This window comes from Martes martes (genome assembly GCF_963455335.1).
Source record: "Martes martes genome assembly, chromosome: 15".
NCBI classification, from domain to species: Eukaryota; Metazoa; Chordata; class Mammalia; order Carnivora; family Mustelidae; genus Martes; species Martes martes.
The window spans coordinates 1,831,043-1,850,712 of record NC_137903.1 but is presented as its reverse complement, the minus strand read 5'-3'; the positions used below and the strand labels follow the sequence as shown (position 1 = coordinate 1,850,712).

The 19,670-nt window shown below is 59.8% G+C and overlaps 1 protein-coding gene across 1 annotated transcript; it reads right to left on the bottom strand.

Moving 5' to 3' along the window:
• Positions 1-5,618: 5,618 nt before the first annotated feature.
• SEMA4A (semaphorin 4A) lies at positions 5,619-19,287 on the bottom strand. The gene is made up of 14 exons (XM_080825140.1): positions 19,125-19,287; positions 17,291-17,451; positions 16,307-16,369; positions 15,950-16,048; positions 15,610-15,715; positions 14,816-14,932; positions 14,364-14,488; positions 14,040-14,212; positions 12,889-13,039; positions 9,427-9,607; positions 7,904-8,022; positions 7,661-7,818; positions 7,296-7,396; positions 5,619-6,936 (listed from the first exon to the last, which is right to left on the bottom strand). Exons 1-14 carry the CDS (start codon positions 19,261-19,263, stop codon positions 6,344-6,346), a joined length of 2,286 nt encoding a protein of 761 aa, XP_080681266.1. The 5' UTR covers positions 19,264-19,287; the 3' UTR covers positions 5,619-6,343.
• Between the last annotated feature and the right edge of the window lie 383 nt (positions 19,288-19,670).

Here is a 19,670-nt window from a genome sequence, read left to right as displayed (position 1 = left end):
TACTGCCGGAACCGGAAATTGGGACACTGTCAGTCCCGCCCCCCCGGGAGGGGGCGGGGACACGCCGCGGGCAACTCCACCAATGGCGTGCTGAGCCTTGAGCCTCTCCCCCGCCGCCCCCGAGGAGGTGATGGGCAGAGCGCGCGGCCATCTTGGATTCGGGCAGAAGCCACGCCTTCGTTGGCCTCGTCATGCCCTCCGTTCTACGGCGCGTGCGTGTCCTTTCTCGTTCGCCGAGCCAAGTCACCTGGCCCTGCTGGAGGATCCCGTTGTAAATGGGTCACCTTGTGTTTCGGGTCTGTTGGAAATCTTAACTCCAAATCTAATCTGTGATTTTTTGCGTGACTTTTCTCATCTGTGGAGCCAAAACAGTAGAGGCCGGTGTGCAGCAGGAAGGACTGAGGTTAGACAACCGACTCTGAGGCTTGAGAGCTCAAAAAATTGCAGGAATAGGGGCCATTCTGGAGGTGGAGTAAATGACATTAGGGCGTCTTCCGGCTCTGAAACTGCCTGTATTTGGATTTTAAGGGAGAGGAAGAGCTCTTTAAATGAGGGCCTGGAAGAAGACCTGGGGTGGAGAGTGAGTTCCCTTCAAAATGGGATTTTCCACAACTCAACAGCAAAAGCCCAACGGCTCGGTGGACAAAGGGCTTGAATAGACATTCTTTCCTCCGTCAGTTCATTAGCAGGCCCAGTCTTGCATTTGCACAGACCCCGGAGCAAGCTCTCCTTCCCTCACCCGTCACATGCAGCCCGTCCTCAGACGCCGTGGGCTTCATTTCTGTTTCTTTTTTTTTTTTTTAAGATTTATTTATTTATTTGTTTGACAGAGATCACAAGTAGGCAGAGAGGCGGGGCGGCGGGGGGCGGGGAGAGCAGGCTTCCTGCTAAGCAGAGAGCCTGATGTGGGGCTCGATCCCAGGACCCTGAGATCATGACCTGAGCCGAAGGCAGAGGCTTAGCCCACTGAGCCACCCTGGTGCCCCTATGGGCTTCATTTCCAAAGTCTGTCCGGAGCTCGGCCACTCCCCACCAGCTGCATGCTGCCTGCCTGGCCGCAGCCACCACTCTCACCTGGATGACTCCTGCAGCTACCTCGCCGGTTTCTTTGCTTCTCCCCTTGCTCCTGCTATGTTCTAGTCAGAAGACAGCAGCAGGGTGATGCTTTTAAATTCTAGGTCAGATTCTGTCCCCACCTCTGTTCAAAATACTCCAGGGGTCCTCCATTTATTCAGAGTAAAAGCCAATATCTACAATGGCAAAGCCCTACGAGGTCCTACGGTCTCCCTCCAACCCTGCACAGTGAGTATCTTTCTCCCTTCCTCTACTGCTCTCACTTCAACTCAGGGCCTTTGCACTGGCTTCTGCTTACATCTGGAAGCTCTTCCTGCAGGCACCCACGGAGCCTGTACTCTCATTTACTGCATTGTTTCACTGTTCAAACCTCATGTTATCCACAAGACCTACCCTAGATCTCCTATTTGTAGACACTCATTCCACTCAACCTTCTTCCTGCAACTCAACTTTTTCCTTTATAGCACATCACCCTCTAATATACCCTACCTGTTTGACTATCTCTGTCATCTGTCTCCCACACTAAGATGGTTGTCTGTCTCCCACACTGGGATGTATGCTCTATGATCACAAGAATTGTGTCTACTGGGGCGCCTGGGTGGCTCGGTGGGTTAAGCCTCTGCCTTCGGCGCAGGTCGTGATCTCGGGGTCCTGGGATTGTGTCCCGCATCGGGTTCTTTGCTCAGCGGGGAGCCTGCTTCCCCCTCTTTCTCTGCCTGCCTCTCTACCTACTTGTGATCTCTGTCTCTCAAAAAAATAAAATCTTTAAAAAAAAAAAAGAATTGTGTCTACTTTGTTCATTGGTGTGCCCTCAGCACCTCACAGTGCCCATCACGTAGTAAGTGCTCAGTAAATGTTTGAGTGAATGAAAGGATTTCAGCATTGAGACTATATGCTAGGTACACAGAAACCCGGTGAGGCAGCAGCCATGTATGAAAGGGATTACAGCGAGGTGTGCCTAGGGCACTAACTCTGCACGGTAGGTTTGAGAACAATCCAGAGGGGATGATGTCCCAGGGGGAAGAAACAGCATGCCTCAAGGAACGCCACTGTTAGTTCCGTTAGGCAGGAGGCTACTGATCTCTGTGTCACCAAGGCCTGGAATGACACTGGACACTCAGTAAAGGTTCCTGGAGAACGGTCCCAGGTGCTCAGTCGCTGCACGTAGTAGGAGGCTTATGCAGAGCAGCTGGAGGGAAGGCACGCTGTCCCCAAAGGTCATGCTGGAGTTCTTTAGTCTGGATTGAGTGAAAAGCCATTTCATGTTTTTTTCTTCAGATTTATTCATTTATGTATTGGAGAGCATGAGCTCGCACGTGCTCGAGCAAGGGGAGCAGTTGCAGAGGGAGAGGAAGACAAAGAACCCCAGGCAGGCTCCCCGCTGAGCGTGACGACCGCCGTGGGGCTCGATCCATCGCACGACCAGGAGATCACGACCTGGCTGAACTCAAGAGTCAGACACTCAGCCAACGGAGCCCCCAGGTGCCCCAGCCATTTCAAATTTGTGGCAGAATCGTTTCTAGCAAGCTCTTCTTGACCCTGGCCGGAGAGTGGAGTCTGGATGGGAGTGGCGGAGAGGTGGAAGGGGCCGGTGGGGGGTCGGCCCTGGCTGCCTCGGTGAGGGACGGCGGGGGCAAGCGAGGGGCGGGGGAGGAGGTGGGGTGGGGACCCAGTCCCCAGGGAGGGGTGGGAGAGAGGAAGTATAGGACGAGCCCCAGGCGTCCACACTGCGGTGTGACTAGCCAGCGTGTGACTAGCCAGCACAGGGGAACATGGGAGAGGGGGCGGGTTCGGAGGGGAGGACGAATTGAATTTGGGACATGTTGCGTTAGAGATGTCTGGTGTGTGCAGGTGGAGGGAAGCAGTAGCTGGAAGGGCAGGCAAAGCACTGTCCCCCTCAATACCTCTTCCCCAGCTCGTAGCCAGCTGTCCCTGCTGCTGTGTTGTAAGCCCCGTGCGGACAGGAGGTAGGCCTGGCCACGTCACGTTCTGGACCACGGCCGGGGTGGAGTGCATGTTCGCTGAACGGACAGGTGGGGGGATGGATGGGGGGGTGGATGGGCGGGGGGTGGATGGGCGTCCTTCGTTAAGAGGTGGGAGAGGGAGCAGTAGGTATGGACACACTGTCCAAGGGATCTTTTTTTTTTTTTTTTAAGATTTCATTTATTTATTTGACAGAGAGACACAGCGAGAGAGAGAACACAGGCAGGGGGAATGGGAGAGGGAGAAGCAGGCTTCCTGCCAAGCAGGGAGCCGATGAGGGGCTCGATCCCAGGCCCTTGGGGTCATGACCTGAGCTGAAGGCAGACACTTAATGACTGAGCCACCCCGGTGCCCCTCCAAGGGAGCTTTTAGAGGAGAGAAGAATGATGCTCGTAGGAAACTCAGAGGCTGGGACAGGCAGGCAGGCAGGCAGGTAAGTGAGCGAGTGTGCAGCCGGAGACCAGAGGACAGGTGTTGCAGGAAGAAAAGGTCACCAAGGTCAAAGGCTGCACAGAGGTCACGTAGGGCCAGCCAGACGGAGGCTGTGCCGTCACAGATGGTGAGACTCTCCAGAAACCTCCTGTCGCCAGGCGTAGTGCCTCGCGCCTCACGCTGCGGGCTGTGGGGTGGCCTGAGATGCCAGCCCCCCCCCTCCACGTCCTGGGCCCACTCTCAGCGTCGCTCACCGCTCACATTCTTAGGGTTGGCTGGGTTGGCTCGGACACCTCCTGAGTGAGGCGGACAGTGAGCACCAGGGAAACCCCGGGGAGGAATGACCACCAGGACTGGGGCCAGCTGGGAAGATCGCATGGAGGCACCTAAATTGTACCTCAGAGGGGAATGAGGAAAGAGACGTTTCCAGAGTAATGTTGAGGGGAGGCAGTGAAGGGCAGAGAAAGGATGCACTTCCGGACGCCTCTGGCTGGCCTGGAGGAGGACATCCGGCGGGCTTGTCCTTGGGCTGGCTGGAGCCGGGAGAAAGCTCGCTGAGCCGACGCCTGCTTGGCAGCAAGGGTTCCATAATGCTTGAAGCAGGAGGGGCTTCCGGTACCTTCCTTCCTTCGGAGGGTGAGGGACTGCGGCGAGGACAGGGACGGTAGGCGGAGTGCAAGTTCCCAGCAGCCCCGTTGTGGCCCAGCGCCCTCCGCAGCTCCCCGGCTCTTGGTCTAGCGGTCCCCGGGGTGGGAGGGGGCGGCTAGAGCCACAAGGCGCATCTGGCAGGTGCTTGAACAGCAGAAGCCGGGCTCGGGCTAACAGTGCGTTCGGTGACTGAGGAAGACGGAGCCATTGGGCCGGGGGGAGAAGACATTCCTAGAGAAGACGACCCCAAAGGCACAGAAAACGGGGTCTGGAGGAGAGACTTGCCCACCGGTGCTCACTGCAGCGGTGTCCACCGTAGCCGAGAAACGGGACAACGGAGGGTCCTCCGGTGCGAGAGCAGGGGAGAAGCGGCAGGACACATGACCAGGGGAACAGTGCTCCGCCCGATGAGGAAGGAGGTCCTCCAACATGCGTGAGCCTTGAGGACGTCATGGGGAGAGCCAGTCGCAGAAGGCCAAATACTGTGCGATTCCTCTCACAGGACACACCCCACGGAGCCAAATTCACAGAGAGGGGACTGGTGGTTGCAGGGCCCAGAGGGGCCCGGCAAGGGGGAGATGCTGTTCGAGGGGCAGAGACCCGGGGCCGCAGGAAGGCAGGCTCTGGCGGCATCACCAGCAACGCGAGCGCTGGCAACACTCCGCGGCGGTCGGTGAAGGGGGTAAACCACGGGTTGTTTGCTTTGAGCCGCGTCACAAATAAAAACGTTAAGGAAAAAGGAGAAGCCCCAGAGAAAGAGTCATGGGCGTGTGAAGTGTGAAGGTGGCAGAGAGGTCAAGGCCCCTTGGGGCTTATGAGTCGCTTCAGAGTCATTGGTGCAGACAGGTGGGACAGAAAGTCAGAGCACAGGGGACCTGAGAGGGCGAGGTTGTCCCTGGGGGAGCCGTGGGTGGGCAACCAGAAGGGGCCCTGTCTGGGTTTAGGTGAGAACAGGAAAGAGAGCCCGTGGGCGTTGGGGGGGCAGAGCCCTCCTTAGTTTGGACCCTGCAGGGAACACCCAGCGCAGGTGTCACGGGGGCGGGGGGGTAGGGGAGAAGGGAGGGGAGGAGCGGTGGAGTGCAGGCAGTGCTGGGTCTCGGTGAGAGGAGCCCCCAGGGGAGCCCCACACAGGGCTGTTGTCGGACTGGGGAAGGGGATGCCCCAGCTGGGGGTGGCCATAGGGTCTCTCCATAAATTCAGTCCGCCAAGAGTGGACACCGACCGCGGACATGGGGAACGGGATTGGGGACAGCGGGGACAGCAGCTGCCCAGACAGGGAACGGTGTGCGTGGGCGATGATGAGGAAAGGGCTGCAGGGTTGGTTCTGGGCGGGCAGCCGGCATGGCAGAAGAGGTGGTTTGCCCTTGGACAGCCCTGGCCCCACGGACCTGGCGCTGCTCCCCGCTGAGGCCCTCCGCTGCTGCCCCCTCCATTCCGCCGTCCTCTGCGGCCGCCTTCTGCTCCCAGAAAACAGCACGAGTCGTGAGTTTTGTCTTTTTAATAAAAAATAAACTGTCTGTGACAAGCGGTTTTCTGGATCCCAAAATAAAGGAAAGGGGAGAGGAGAGGGCTCGAGAGGTCAGCCAGAGTGGAGGAGGGAACAGGCTCAGATTACCCCGTCCTGCCAGCCACGGCAGGGGCCACAATCCGCCCCGGCTGAAACAAGGAGGAAGGTGGTCAGGCCTCCAGGACTTTCCAGGAGTCAGCAGCGCGGCTCGTAAGGGAGCAGGAGGGGCAGCTCCGGGCAGGGACCCGGAACAGCGGAGCCTTGGTGTCCGTGGCGGCGGTGGCGGCGGCCCCCCGTGGGGTCTCCGGGCAGCGGGCAGCGGGCTGCTGTGTCGTTCGTACCTCGGTGTTTGTTACCACGGGGGCCTGAACAGTCCCGGGTCGCAGGGGCTCCTGGAGTAGCGTGTTTCTGGAAGGTCTTGGAACGGCCGGAAATGAAGGATGGGCTCCAGGTCTTGTTTGGTCCGGGTCTGGGACGGCCGGTGGAGAGCCCAGTGCGCAGAGGAGGGACAGCCCATGGTTCGGGGAGGGGGGTCGCGGGTCAGGCCGCGTGTCCGGCCCGCTGAGGACCACCGGCGGCACGACAGGAAGGCGGTGTTTTGTGTTCCTGCCTGTCCTGGGGCTACACTGCTCCGGGTCCCCCAGGCAGCCCAGCTGGGCACCCCGCCCTACCCTACAAGGCCGCAGCCCTGCCCGGAGCCTAAGCCACCTCCGTGCCCAGGTGGTTGTTGTCAGCGTCCACATCGCCGGCGGAGGTCCTGCATTCCTTGGGAGGCTGGAGGTGCTGCTCCCGGCTCAGGGGGGCCTTCTCCCCTGGGGGCAGGGTCCCACAGCCCTGCACCTTGCCCCGGGCTCGGAGAGCCCCCAGCGGGGAGGCAAGGAGGAGGAGGAGGGCCCCTGAAAGCACTAAGGCCAGGAGCACTGTGACTGTGAGGAAATGGGGCCAGTAGGACCGCTGGGCAGCCGCGGCGGCCCCAACCCCAACCCTGGTCAGTGGGGCGTCCACACGCTCCCGGGGGATGCCTGCCAGCTCGGGGTCCAGGGCCAGGGGCTGGTCCTGGCTGTGCACCCAGTAGGAGACCACGGGGTGAGAGAAGCCGTTCTCTGTGGCCCAGCACTGGTACAGGCCTCCTACCCCGCCCTGCAGCAGCAGCACCAGGGAGCCGTTGTAGACCGCCGAAGAGGCTTCTGGGATCTCGGCCACACCTCGAGTCCAGCGGTACGAGGCCAAGGCCGAGAGGTGGGGACAGGGGAGCTCCAGGATGGAGTTGGGCGCAGCCTGGACTTCTTTAACTGGAGATGAAGGAAGGGGATTCGGCTAAGGGCAGGGGAGCGGGAGGGCAGGAAGGCTCTACGGACATCTAGACCCTGACTCCCCTCTCCCCCTTCCAGTTCAGCCCCCAAACTCAAAGCTGAGCCCTCGTCTGTCTCCAGTCTGGCCCCCAGACTAACCTTGGTTCATCTGACTCCAACTCTGACACCAAAACAGACTTCAGCCCCGATCCGGAATCCCCGCTTGGAATTCCCATCCTCCCGCCCGAAGCCAGGCCTGAAATCCTCGCCGGGTGGGGCGTTGGGCTCGCAAGCTGGCGGGCGCTGGGGGAGCAGCCACGTGAGCCTCCCCCCACCCCCCACCCCGGTTCCACACTCACTGATTTGGGGACGGCTCTGGGGCTGGTGGCTCCTGCCCATGGGGCCAGTGGCACATGCCCACCCCGGATTCCCTTGCTCTGTGTCCTGTCTCCAGGATCTCCTGCGAAGGCAGAGAGCACACCTCAGGCCTTGAAACAGACCAAAGTGGGAAGAGGATGGAGGACGAGAGGGAGGGGGGCGGTCAGGACAGAGAAGACGCAGGTAAACCCGGGCAGCTGGGGCAGCTCCAAGACCCCTCGCTTCAGCCCACCCCAGGAGGAGCCTCGGCCCCAGGAGGGACACCCCGGGCGGGACCATGCCGCACACGCAGGGTAAGAAGGTCCCAGAGGGCCAGCCTCCACTGCCGTCCAGGACCGGCACTCACGGGATGGGGCTGGGCACCAGGCGGCAGGTTCTGGACTCGGGGTCCCAGGCACAGTGGGGGTCCCGGGCCAGGACACAGTCCACGCAGCTCTCATAGATGCTGCAGTTGGCTCGGGGAATCCTCCAGATGCCCCCTGAGAAGCCTGCAAACACTGCGCCCTGGAAAAGAGAGGGACAGTGACCTCTGCACCCCCCAGTAAGGACCAGCCCCCCAGCCCCGCCTCGTCAGAAGGGCCCTTGCCACCTGCTCGGGGGCCAGCAGCAGGTTGCGGACAGGTTCCGGGTCGAGGAGCAGCTGGATCTCCTCCACCAGATGAGCACCGCCGCCCCCGCTCACCACAGCCTTGTGGAGGGCCCCTGTGGCTGTGGAGAGACAGAGGGTGGAGACCGTCACCTCCTCCACCAGCCCTCGCGCGTGGCCTCTGACTCCAGCCTCCTCCAAAGAGAACCCAGCACGGCGCATCAGGCTGCTCCCTTCCATGCCGTGGGGCTGACGGGAACTCTGTTCTCAATGGCTCAGAAGCCCTTGCCCCTCTGTCTTTCCTTTGCAAGAACCCAACCCACACCCCCACGGACTTGGGGCCAAGGACAGCCACGCGCTTCTGCAGAGACCCCGGCAGCCGCCACCCTCACCTCCACCGAGTGTCCCTCCTCCAGGGGCCCCAGTGAGGTCGCGCTGACCGCGTTGTTAGAAATCGCACCGCCCCCCCCGGTGTTGGCTGGGGTCCACCCTCCCTCCAAATCAATTTCTAATCTCAAAACACACTAGGTGCGTGGCTCGTGTGCTACACGCATTGTCTGTCTCCAAGCGTCCCACAGGCACGGAGCTTTTGTCTGTCCTGCTCTCTGCCGGAACCCAACAGGCACGCAGCGGAGACAGTGGCTGGGACCGGCGCACCTGTAGCTTTCTTCCACGACGCTCAAGGTCATCTCCCCCCACCAGGCCCTCAACACACACGCCTGGTAATCTTGCACGTTCCCCTGCTGACTCTCTCTCCTTCTTTCCACACTGACTTTTGAATTGAGCCCTTCCTCCTCACACCTCCCTGCTTCTCCACCCCTCGTCCCCAGCCTGACCCCTTGTCCTCCTCCTGTACCGAACACCAAAACCTGCCTGTGACAGCCACCTCTGCTCCCTGCCGGACACCCACCCCCCGCCTTATCTTCTTCTACTTCCTCACCCCATCCCAGCACGGGGGCTGCCCCCCACCTGCGTCCTGGACTCCAGCTTCCTCCTCACTCTGCAACGTCACCTGCCAGTCACCCCTGACCCGCCAGCTCACTTCCTCACCTGCTGCCTCTCTCCCGGAGCCTGAGGACCTTCCCATCTTAAAAAAAAAAAGAAGTCTGCTGGCAGGAGCCCCCTCCTTCCTCCAGTCTCCCCCTCCCTGATTCCCTTCACAGCCAACTTCCTGAAGGACTGTCCCCCACCCCCCCACTGGCTGCTCCCAGCCATCCGCCACCAGCTCCCTTCTTCACGGCTCTACTGGGGCTTCGGGAGACAAACAGTTCCTGGTCCGGCCATCAAAGCCCTCTGTGCTCTGTGTCCGTCACCCCCTCCAGACTTGAAGCTCAGACAGGGTGGACACTGGGCTGTCGGGTGATCCCACTGTATCCTAGAGCCCCTCGGGGCGCCAGACACATAGCAGGTGCTCAGCAAGCGTTTGCGGAATGAGAGCGGGAGCGAACGAAGTCCGAGGTTTCCCTCTGCAGCCTGAGTCGCAGTCCCTGCTTGGTCACGGCGGGACATCGGGAGGCTTTACTCACTGGTGCCCAGGTACAGGACCAGATGGCTGTGCCCGTCGGCGCCCTGGGCTGTCTCCACCGCAAGCCTCGTGTACTCCACACCAGACTTCACCAGCAGGGGAGTCCCCACCACCTGCTCGTCCATCAGGAAATGGTCCTTCATGAAGGTCAAGGCTCTGTCGGAGGAGGGGCCCACGGAGCACTGAAAGGGGAAGGAGGAGCCTCGGGTCAGTGCTCTCTGCCCCACAAGCTCACTGTTGCCTTCCGGCACCCCCGCTGGTCCCTCTCTCAAGGCAGTCTTCATCTCAGGACCCTGGGGCTGCTGAATTCCAGGCCCTGCACACAGCACAGCCCGTCACCGGCTCAGGGTGCCCCACTCTGTCCGCGGCCACTGTGCAGATAAGTCACTCCCCCTCCACACACTTCCATTTCCTCATCTGCAATGTGAGGTAAGAACATCTGTGTTTCATTCTGATGCCAGAAGGAGCACGTGCACCTACTCTCACTTCCTCCCCCTACCCCGAAAAGAGGGGGACGGGGCAGGGGGAGAGCAAAGGCAGAAGGAGGGTGAAAGCTGGAAGTCAAACGAACAAAGATGGTAAAAGACTGAGTAGGAAAAAAAGGAAAGAATTTTCTTAAGCCAGCCCCGGGGTAGCCAAAAGAGTCTGACTTACAAGGCAGACTCTCTGAAGGTCATGAATGGCAGCGGCCACCTCTGAAAGTTGGGGGTGGGGGGTGGGGGGGCCGCGTCAGGAGGGCAGGCTGGGGTCCCACATGCGGGGGGTTGGGGGGCTGGCCCTGCAGTGCCCCGGGCCCAGGACTGGAGGCTCCTTCTCTGGAGACCAGAAAGCAGAGGGTCTCTGGGCACGGGCAGCAGGCACACGTTGAAAGCAGGGGGAGAAGGCGGGGAGACCAGTGCATGTGGGGATGTGGTCCCCCGCCCTCCCGGCCCCCCAGGGCCAGCAGCCAAGCACAAGGCTGGAAGAGGGCCCCAGAAAACTGGCTGCAGGTCAGAGGTAAGACCTGATGATACTGACGCGGAGGACCCCTGAGAATACCGCCCAGCCAGGCCACCTTCCGCGGGGCATCGGGGAGCCCCCGCTGGCGGTCACATCCACGGAAGAAGCTTCCGGAGAGCTTCACGGGCCCTACTCATGAGAACAGAGAGCCCGGGGCCATCAGACCCGTGAGTTAAACCATGAACACAAAAGAGACCAAAACAAACCAATGGAAAAAACAAACGAAAAGCTAAATGACCCAGAGGAAACAAACCCTCTCCCAGCAAAGAACTACCGAAGCTACGCCCCTGTGGAGCTCTGATTGGACTGAGTCTCTAGGCCCAGCCTCCAACGAAGGCGCGGGAGCAACGGCAACTCCGCCACAGAGACCCGGAGGCCCCGAGATCTAGACTGAGAAAAATTCCACAGGACAAGCAAATGGCAAGAGAAAAGAAGACAGTGGAACGTACAGATTAAAAGAGCCTTAAAAGAACAACAAATCCAAGGGGCGCCCAGCGGGCTCTGTCGGGAGCGTGTGCTGCTCTCCATCCCACGGGGCGAGTTCTAGCCCCACGCTGGGTGTAGAGATTACTTCAATAAGTAAACTTAAGGGGCGCCTGGGTGGCTCAGTGGGTTGGGCCTCTGCCTTCAGCTCAGGTCATGATCTCAGGATCCTGGGATCGAGCCCCGCATCGGGCTCTCTGCTCAGTGGGGAGCCTGTGTCCCCCCCTCTCTCTGCCTGCCTCTCTGCCTGTCAAATAAATAAATAAATAAAATCTTTCAAAAAAATAAAATAAAATAAGTAAACTTAAAAAAAAAAGAGGGGCGCCTGGGTGGCTCAGTGGGTCAGAGCTTCTGCCTTCGGCTTGGGTCATGATCCCAGGGTCCTGGGATTGGGCCCCTCATCGGGCTCTCTGCTCAGCGGGGAGCCTGCTTCCCCCTCTCTCTCTGCCTGCCTCTCTGCCTACTTGTGATCTCTGTCAAATAAATAAATAAAATCTTAAAAAAAAAAGGAAGAAAAAAACAGCTAATCCAAAGTTACATATCTTACTTAGATTTTGATTCAAATAAACTGTATTTTGGGGCACATGGGGGACTCAAATGGTTAAGCGTCTGCCTTCGGCTCAGATCAGGATCCCAGGGTCCCAGGATCAAGTCCCCAGTCGGACTCCCTGCTCAACAAGGTGTGGGCCCCTGTTCATGTGTGTTCTCTCTCTCTCACTCACTCCATCAAATAAATAAATAAATAAAATCTTTAAAAACAAAAGAAAAGAATAAAAAAAAAAAAAAAGAGGAAGCCATGGGTGTCAGAACCACGAGGACTTCACGGAGAGATACAGAGGAAATGCCCAGAAGGATGAGAAGGGAAATTCTAGGATGGCGGCAGTGTGGGGGCGGGTCTGGGCTGCAGCTCACGGGAACCACCTCCCCGAAGGCAAACCTGTTAGAATGCCCAATGCATCTGTCTTCAGAAGAGATGCAGATCATTGAGGAAGCGTTTGGGGCAGAATTAATGATAAGAGCTTAGAAAACAAAGCAGCGAAAAGAGGAAAAGAAAAAGCAAATTAAGAAAGTAAAAGAAGAAAAAAGAAAGAAAAAGAAGAGAGATAGTGACACACCCCTGGGAAATTTTTTAATTATGCAAAAAGGAAACGTAATCAGGGCCTGCTTCCTGGCTCAGCTGTGCATGAGTCCTGATCTAAGTACTGATCTAACCAAAATTACTACAAAACTCTGCTGGGACATGACGGCTGGGTGCAGTGGTGTGCTGGTAAAGCAGTTCGGGGGTGGGGTGGCGGGCAGCCCTAATTCCCGCGGGTCTCAGGCCACTGGTGTCATGTCAGCACACATGGGCTTGGAAAGAGATGCCTCCAAACGTTTCTTGCTGGCTGCTGCAGGCCAGCGCCTATATGCCTGGGTGGGGGTGAGGGGCATAGGGAAATCGTCACCACCCAGAATGGGCATTCGATAGATCCTACTGAAACTCAAACATCAAGAAGGAGTAATAACAGTGTGTTAGAGATTTGGAGATAAATACAAAAGGTATCAGCTCAGCTAAAAGAGGTTGTCCCTCTAGAGAGGGAAAAGTGTAGGACACTGCATAGGGCTGTTTTTGGTAACTGACCACATAGATCTGTAAGATTCTGTAAATGCTATCTGTATACAACTCTAATCAAAACATAGAAGTTAAATAAGAAAGGCAGAATCAGATCCCCAAGCAGTTCTTGGCACAGCCGGGGCTCCCTTGTTTCCTCCATGATACGCCCGGGTACTTGGGGTGCACTTAGCGGCGGGGGGACTTCTCTGTGTGTAGGATGCATGGACACCTGTGAAATGCGGGCCACGGGAGCAGGTGTGTACCTGAGCAGACAGGACTGGGTAACATTTATCAGACACTGATCGTGCCACGATGGGTACTTCCATATGTAGGACATGTGTGTATCACTGGGGCGGAGGACTGCTCGGTATGGGGGGTGGTACTCACGCTGCCTGGCCGGGGACTGATCTCGGGGACCCCGTAAGTAGTCCAGCGTGACGTCTCTTTGTTCAACTCCTTGTACTTCCCCTCAAAGACACGCTTGATGTCCTTGAGAGAGAAGGCACAGACAGCAGAGCTCCTGGTCCCACCGATCTGCCTGGGGACAGCCAGAGCAGACCCGGTCATCTCCTCTGCTCTACCAGCTCCAGGCCTGGCCCACCCCTGTGAGAAAGCCCTGGAGGGCAGAAGTGTGGAGGGCCCAGTTGACCTACTGCTGTTTACTCCCCCCCGCCCCGCCCCGCCGCCCCCGCGAAAAGGGCCAGGAGAGTCCCTCACTCTGGCTCATCTTAGGATTATCCTTAAGGATAATTAACTAGGGCTCAGGTCTTGGGGTGGCTCCTTCCTATCTTGCTCAGGCTGGACTGTACCCATTGGAGGGGCCATGGAACCAGCCCCTGATGATGAAGCCCTGATCCTTTGGGTCTCCTGGGTTCCTGGTCCTCAGACCACCAACCAGAGCCTGACTATGAGACTATTTTTATTCCTTCAGCCCTGGTCTGTGAAGACAGGTTTCTCTTGTTCCCTTTAGCCAGACTGTGGCACACCCCATATTCTCAGTTCCGGATGCCACTGATACCAGCCCCTGCTGACAGCAGATATCTTTGGTACCTGACATACGGTCAGCAGACACCTAAACACGGTGGGGCCAGATCACAGCAAATCAATGAACTTTCCCCAGCCTCCAAGCAATGACTATTCTTATCTTAGTGACACTGATAGTCTTTCCCTCTTTGCTCTGGCCATTAGGAAGCTCAGAGCTAAATTTGTAACCGGCATCCCAACACCGCACCAGCGACAGCCATTTGTGAAGCGCTGACCCCACCCCTGCCTTCTCCTTCTCCTCTTACTCGCATTTCCTCATCGGTTTGACCTTATCTGGTCTCAACGTTGCCCTTCCGTAAGCCTCCTATCCTTCTTGGAAGCGGGCAGGTGATGATCCAGAAAGGACCTCTCTGAGCCTAATTTTCCACCTCCACGAAAGTCAGATTCCTGGGACGTGGTGACGGGTCCGTGCCTTCCTGGGTGAGGTGCATGCAGTGGGCGCTCCGGGCCCCGCGACGCGCGGGCCGCCCCCGCGTCCCCACCGCCCTGCTCACCACTGAGAGCTGAAGGTCGCGTAGACGCTGGGCTCGGCGGCGGCGGCGGCGGGCAGCAGGACAGCGTGGCGGATGACGTTGAAGGGCAGCTGCCCCGGCTGGGAGCACAGCAGCGGGGCCTTCAGGAACGTGGTCCACTTCTTCTGCAGCAGCTTGTCCCCGCCCACGTCGTTCTAGGGCCGCGGGGGCGGGGTCAGGGACGCCTCGCCCCGTCGCCCCGCCCCCGTCCCGCTCCCATTGGGCCCTGGGAGCTCGGCCCCGCCTCCGCCACCTCCCCAGTGGCGCCCCCGACGGCCGGCCCCGCCCCCCGCCCGGGCCGCAGACCTTGCAGACTCTGGCCACCCGCGACGTGTGGAGCTTCTCGAAGAACTCGAACTCGCTGGCCGTCTCCTCGAAGAAGAAGTACACGAAGTGCGTGGAAGGGATGGCGGCCACGAAGGAGGCGTCCGCTGCGGGGCGGGGCGGGGGGGCTTAGGATTGGGACACCCCCACCCCCACCCCACCCCACCCCCGCCGGTTGTGCTGCGGGTGGCCGCCCGACGGGACGCCCCGCGGCTGGCCGCCCGACGGGACGCCCCGCGGCTGGCCGCCCGACGGGACGCCCCGCGGCTGGCGGGAGGTGGCTCTGGGGGCGCCTGCTCCGGGCCGGGAACTGCACCCCTCCCCGAACAGGCCTCCTGGCCCAGAGGACCGCGGAGTGCGGGAACCGCGGCTCTCGGGCCGGGTCTCCGCGCTCAGGGCAGGGCCAGACCTGGGCTGGGGGCTCGGGTCCTTACGCTGCAGCCAGCGGAGGAAATTGTCGGTCTTGAGGACGGGCTGGGGTCCCAGCGTGCGGATCAGGATGGGCTCGCTGCCCAGGAAGTTGTTCATGGTGCCAGAATAAAGCATCCCATCTAGGGGAGAGGGCGGGAGGCGTCCTCGTTGGAGGGGGCAGCTTCCTGGGGCGCCCACAGCCCAGCTTGTAGCCCCCACTGAGCACCCTTGCTAGGGACTCCTGAGGCAGGGAAGAGCCTCCCTCCTCGTCCTTCTGCGCGCTGGCCTTGTCCAGCCCTTCCCTGGCTACTCCCTCGCACGCCCAGCTGAACCCCCTGCCAGAAAGGATCCCTCCTTCCTCCCCAGAGGTGGTGGAGCTTTCTGCTTCCACGCCTTGGTCCCACTCTTCTCTTCCTGGAACATCTTCCCTGTGCATCTACCCAACTTCCGAAGGCCCACTCAAAAGCCAAAGGCCACCTCCTCCAGGAAGCCAGGGTGGGGAGTCTGTCGTGGTTTGTGTATGGAAGGGTGCAGACAGTGATGTCTCTATAATCTATGGACAAGTGGCTGAGCCTCAGGCCTCTTCTCTGCCCAAGACCCTTCCCAGGCCCCCCGCCTATGTGAACCTCTCTCTACCTCTCCCTCCACCTCCTTTGTGTTTGGGGAGCTGGTGTTTGGGGTGCTGAGTGCCCCTCTGAACTAGTGCTCTGATGCTCCTGACTTCCCCTCCCTCTGTCCCCTGCCTTTCAGGAAACTGTCAGCTTCCATATTTCACAGAATGACCCGGGAATGCAGCTACTGGGAACCTGATACTCACCTGTCAAGACAGCCGTGTGCTTATGGGCAGGGTCAAAGGGGCTCTGGCCTTTCCCCTCCACAACCTTGTCCTCGGAGATGGGCAACAGGTAGGAATCTCGGAGTTCCTAAAGGGGGGGAGAGGCTGGGGGCCAGAACGCCAGAGTCTCATGTCTGGGAAATGAGGGGCGTGAGGAGGGGAGAGGGATGTGGAGGGGAATTGGGGCCAGGAAGCTCACGAGGGCCCCACATCCAGAAGAGCAGGGTTTTCCAGAGCTAGAGAGGATGGAGGGGGGATCGGGGGCGGGGTGTAGGTGTGAGAAGGGATGCTCGGGTCTGGGTGCTGGTGCCCCATGACTCACAATGAAGGTACAAGCAGGGCTGAAGGCAAAGGTGCCGCAGGTGTACAGATGCGTGGCATTGAAAGAGACCAGGACACGGATAAAGTTGAAGCACTGTGTCTGGGGAGACAGAGAACCCGGGTGTCTGGCCACTTGCCCCACACGCCTGGGCCCCATGGCTGCCCCCCAACTTCCTGGTGGGGAGAGGGCCCAGAATTGCTGGGGGGGGGTCCCTGGACGTCTTCACAGAACGTGATGCAGGCGATCGCCTTGGAAAGAAGCCTCCTCCACTGCCTGCCCAACCAGATGTTGTCCAGTGATGGTCTGGGGACTCTGGGGTTCCCCACCCAGAGTCCCTACACCCCCACCTCCACTCACCTCATTGCTCTTCTTCTTAAAGACGCATTCACTCTTTTTCCGGTCACTGGCCGGCCAGGGAATCTGCAGCGGTAGGGGTCGGGAGGGAGAGGACAGTGAGGTCTTCTGCTCTGGCTTTGACCCGCTGTCCTCTCCTCGGTCTGCTTTGAAGCCACCAGCAGGCACGGTGGTCAGTGCACGCTGATGAGCTATAATAACACCAGCCCTTGACCTTGGCTATTGCCTGGAGGATACCGGTGCTCAGGAGGGTGCGGCTCTATGGGAGAACCCAGCCTGTGGAATGAGACCCGAGTTTGAATCCAGGCTCAGCCACTCCCTGGGTGAGGGGTCCTGGTCCATCACACAGGCTTCCGGAGGGCACAACCAGAGTCATATGGAAAGTACCCAATACCCGGCGGGCTAGGCAGAGCGGCAGTCGACAAACCACACGTTTCCTGGGGAACTTGTTTAAAATGTCAGCTCCTGGCTCACACCTCAGAGAATCTGCATTTTCAACCAGCATCCCGTATGCACAGGTGGCCCAGAGACCACACCCTGAGAGACGCAGCGAGGGAGACGAGGGAGAGGCTCAGGGACCCTCAGCTCCGTCCCTCCTTCCTTCCCCCTGTCGTCCTCACAGTGTTCCCCACGGGAAGGTGACTATGATTTGACACGGAAGCTTCGGTGATTTCTGCCGGCGGGTGGACATCGTACTATTGATGTAACTCCAGCCCACGTTTCCTTCAGTGTCAATGATTTCCATATCAGCCATTTTAGCAATTAATGCTATTCGGCCAGGGTGCGTGGTACCAGCAAGTAGTGAGGCCACGGTGGCGTTTCTTATCTGCTCTGCAGACCAGATACCTGTGTCGGGAATGGCTGATCGCCGCGGGTTAGAGTGGACAGCGCTTGCGCAGTGAGTCGTGCGTGGGCAGTCCAGGCCCCGGCAGCTGCCGGCCCCCCCCCACGCACCCGCCCCGCACCCTTCATCCCCGGCCTCCTCACCATGTTCTTCAGCTTGGGCATCCCTGGGTCCTGGATATCCAAGGCCAGAATGGCCTCTCGAGCCCCCACATAGAGAGTGCCTCCGTCATCGCTCAGGAGCAGGGTGTCGAAATCCTGGAGGCCCTTCTGATGGAAGAGGCTGAGAGCCCTGCGTCCCTCCCCTGTTGGGAAGTGATGAGAAGGGGTGAGTGTTGAGGCGTGGCTGGGCAGGCAGATGATACCTGAGGTCAAGGGGGGGTGGGGAGAAGTGTTGGCAGGGTGTGCTCCCCGGGCCTTGGAAGCTGGACCCGCTCTCCATCAGCGGCTCCCCTTCCCCCACCCCGACGCTGCCGGTAGCGTAGGAGGTCTGTGTTGAGCCCATAGGGGAGACAAGAGGCTGCCAGAGACGGGCTAATGACAATCTGGAACTGGGGCAAGGTGGCCTGCACCCAAGAGATAGACAAAGGGACAGGAAATCGAGCAAGGCACATGGACATTCTTCCAGGCGTGGGGGGCGCTGGGGGCGGGGGAAGGATGCCCTGATCCTCCCCCAGGGAGGAGCAGGGGGAGCAGAAGGCAGATGAGCAGACAAGAAGATACTGTGAGCCACATGGGACACGGTGTTTTGGGGTAGCCGTGGGTTGTAGGGTCACACTTGCCAACCCCCTTCCTCTCCTCTAGCAGGAAGCTTCAGCCACTAGAATCACAGCCAGAGGCTGAGCAGAGGGGACCATATGTCTTCAGAGGCCCCTGTTGGCATGGCTGGATGTCACCTGGGCGGGGGAGGCGAGCTGGTTCCAGGAGGGACGCGCCAGCGACGGGGACAAGCTCCTCCACCCCCACACAGGCGCATTGGCACCTCGGCCCTCGCTGGAGGACCGTCTCGCTAAGACTTACTTCTGGAAGCTCTGACCATCTCAGGACCAAAAGGAGAAGCTGGCAAGGTGCTAGGAGGGGCGGCCTCCCCCAGAGCTCACAGAAGTGACCCCCCTTCGCACGGCTAGTTGCTGACATGCCTCCCCACTCGAGCCTGTGAGCCCCCTGAGCACGGCCGAGTCTTGCCTCCTTTGGTAACCCCAGCACCCACAGCACCCACACCTCCTGCAGGGCCCAAGTCCTCCCCGGACCTTCTCCCTGGAAGTGGGAGGAACATGAGCCCCCACAGCCTCAGCAAGAAACCAGCCGACAGGGGCGCCTGGGGGGCTCCGTGGGCTAAAGTGTCTGCCTTCAGCTCAGGTCACGATCTCAGGGTCCTGGGATCGAGCCCCACAATGGGGCTCTCTGCTCAGCAGGGGGTCTGCTTCCCTCTCCCCCTCTGCCTGCCTCTCTGCTTGTGATCTCTCTCTCTGTCAAATAAATAAAATCTTAAAAAGAAAGAAAAAGAAACAAACAAACAAACAAACAAACGAACCAGCCGATAGCGTCCCAGGGCCTGGACCCCAGCAGGCTGCCCTGATTCTCTTATTCCTGGGGTCCACGGCACTGGACACGGCGTGGTCCAGCATGGTCTGTGTGGTTGTCACGTGCCTGCCATGTCCTGGACCGCCAGGTCCACGGATAACCTCCTAGCACGGGCTTTGGTTTGGGGAGTGTGTGAAAGCAGCTAGGGTCTGGAGTGCCCAGCTTGAGGACCATGCCGGCTGAGGACGGAAGGAAAAACCACCTCCTCCGAGAAGTGCCCCGGTCCCTCCCGCCCCTCAGTCTTTCGCCACACTGTTTCTTCACTCCTTCCTCAGTCTCTGGCACTGCGAGACCACAATCTCCCCACCTCACCCGTCCCTTGCCTCCCCCTCTCCCTTGGTCTCCGTCCTCCTCCGCCCCCCAGTTCAGCCCCATCGGGCCGTCAGACACTTACCTGCGCGGTACGTGATCCTGGGCAAGGGCTCCTGCCCTCCGCCCCCTGCAGTCAGCGGTAGCGGCACAGCCAGGAACAGCTGGGAGAGGAGAAGGCCCAGGAGGCTCCAGGGGTCCCGGCCCGGGGCTGGGAGGGCCATGCTCAGCGTGAGGCTGTCACCAGATGGCTCTGGGGAAACAGGCGCCCGGGCACTCTCAGCCTGAGCCATCCTCACCACATCCCCCGCAGGGGACCAATGGGAGAGCCCCAGGCAGCAGAAGTGGGGGTGGGGGTGGGGGTGCCGGGGAGGGGACAGCTTCCTTTGCCGGGTGCCCGCACAGTCTCACTTCCATCACCCCCAGGCGCCCGCCCGCTGCCTCACGCCGCCCTCTGGGTCCCAGTCCTGCCGCCAGGCCGCCGGCCCGACCTCCGGCCACCACTGGCCCCGCTCTGCCTTTGCCCTCCTTTACTCTCGGGAAGTCCTCCTTGCTGTCTCCTCCTTTCCTTCCCTTCCCCATAGTCCAGACCCCAAAGTGCTGCCCCCGGAAGGGGAGGTCCTGGAGAGCA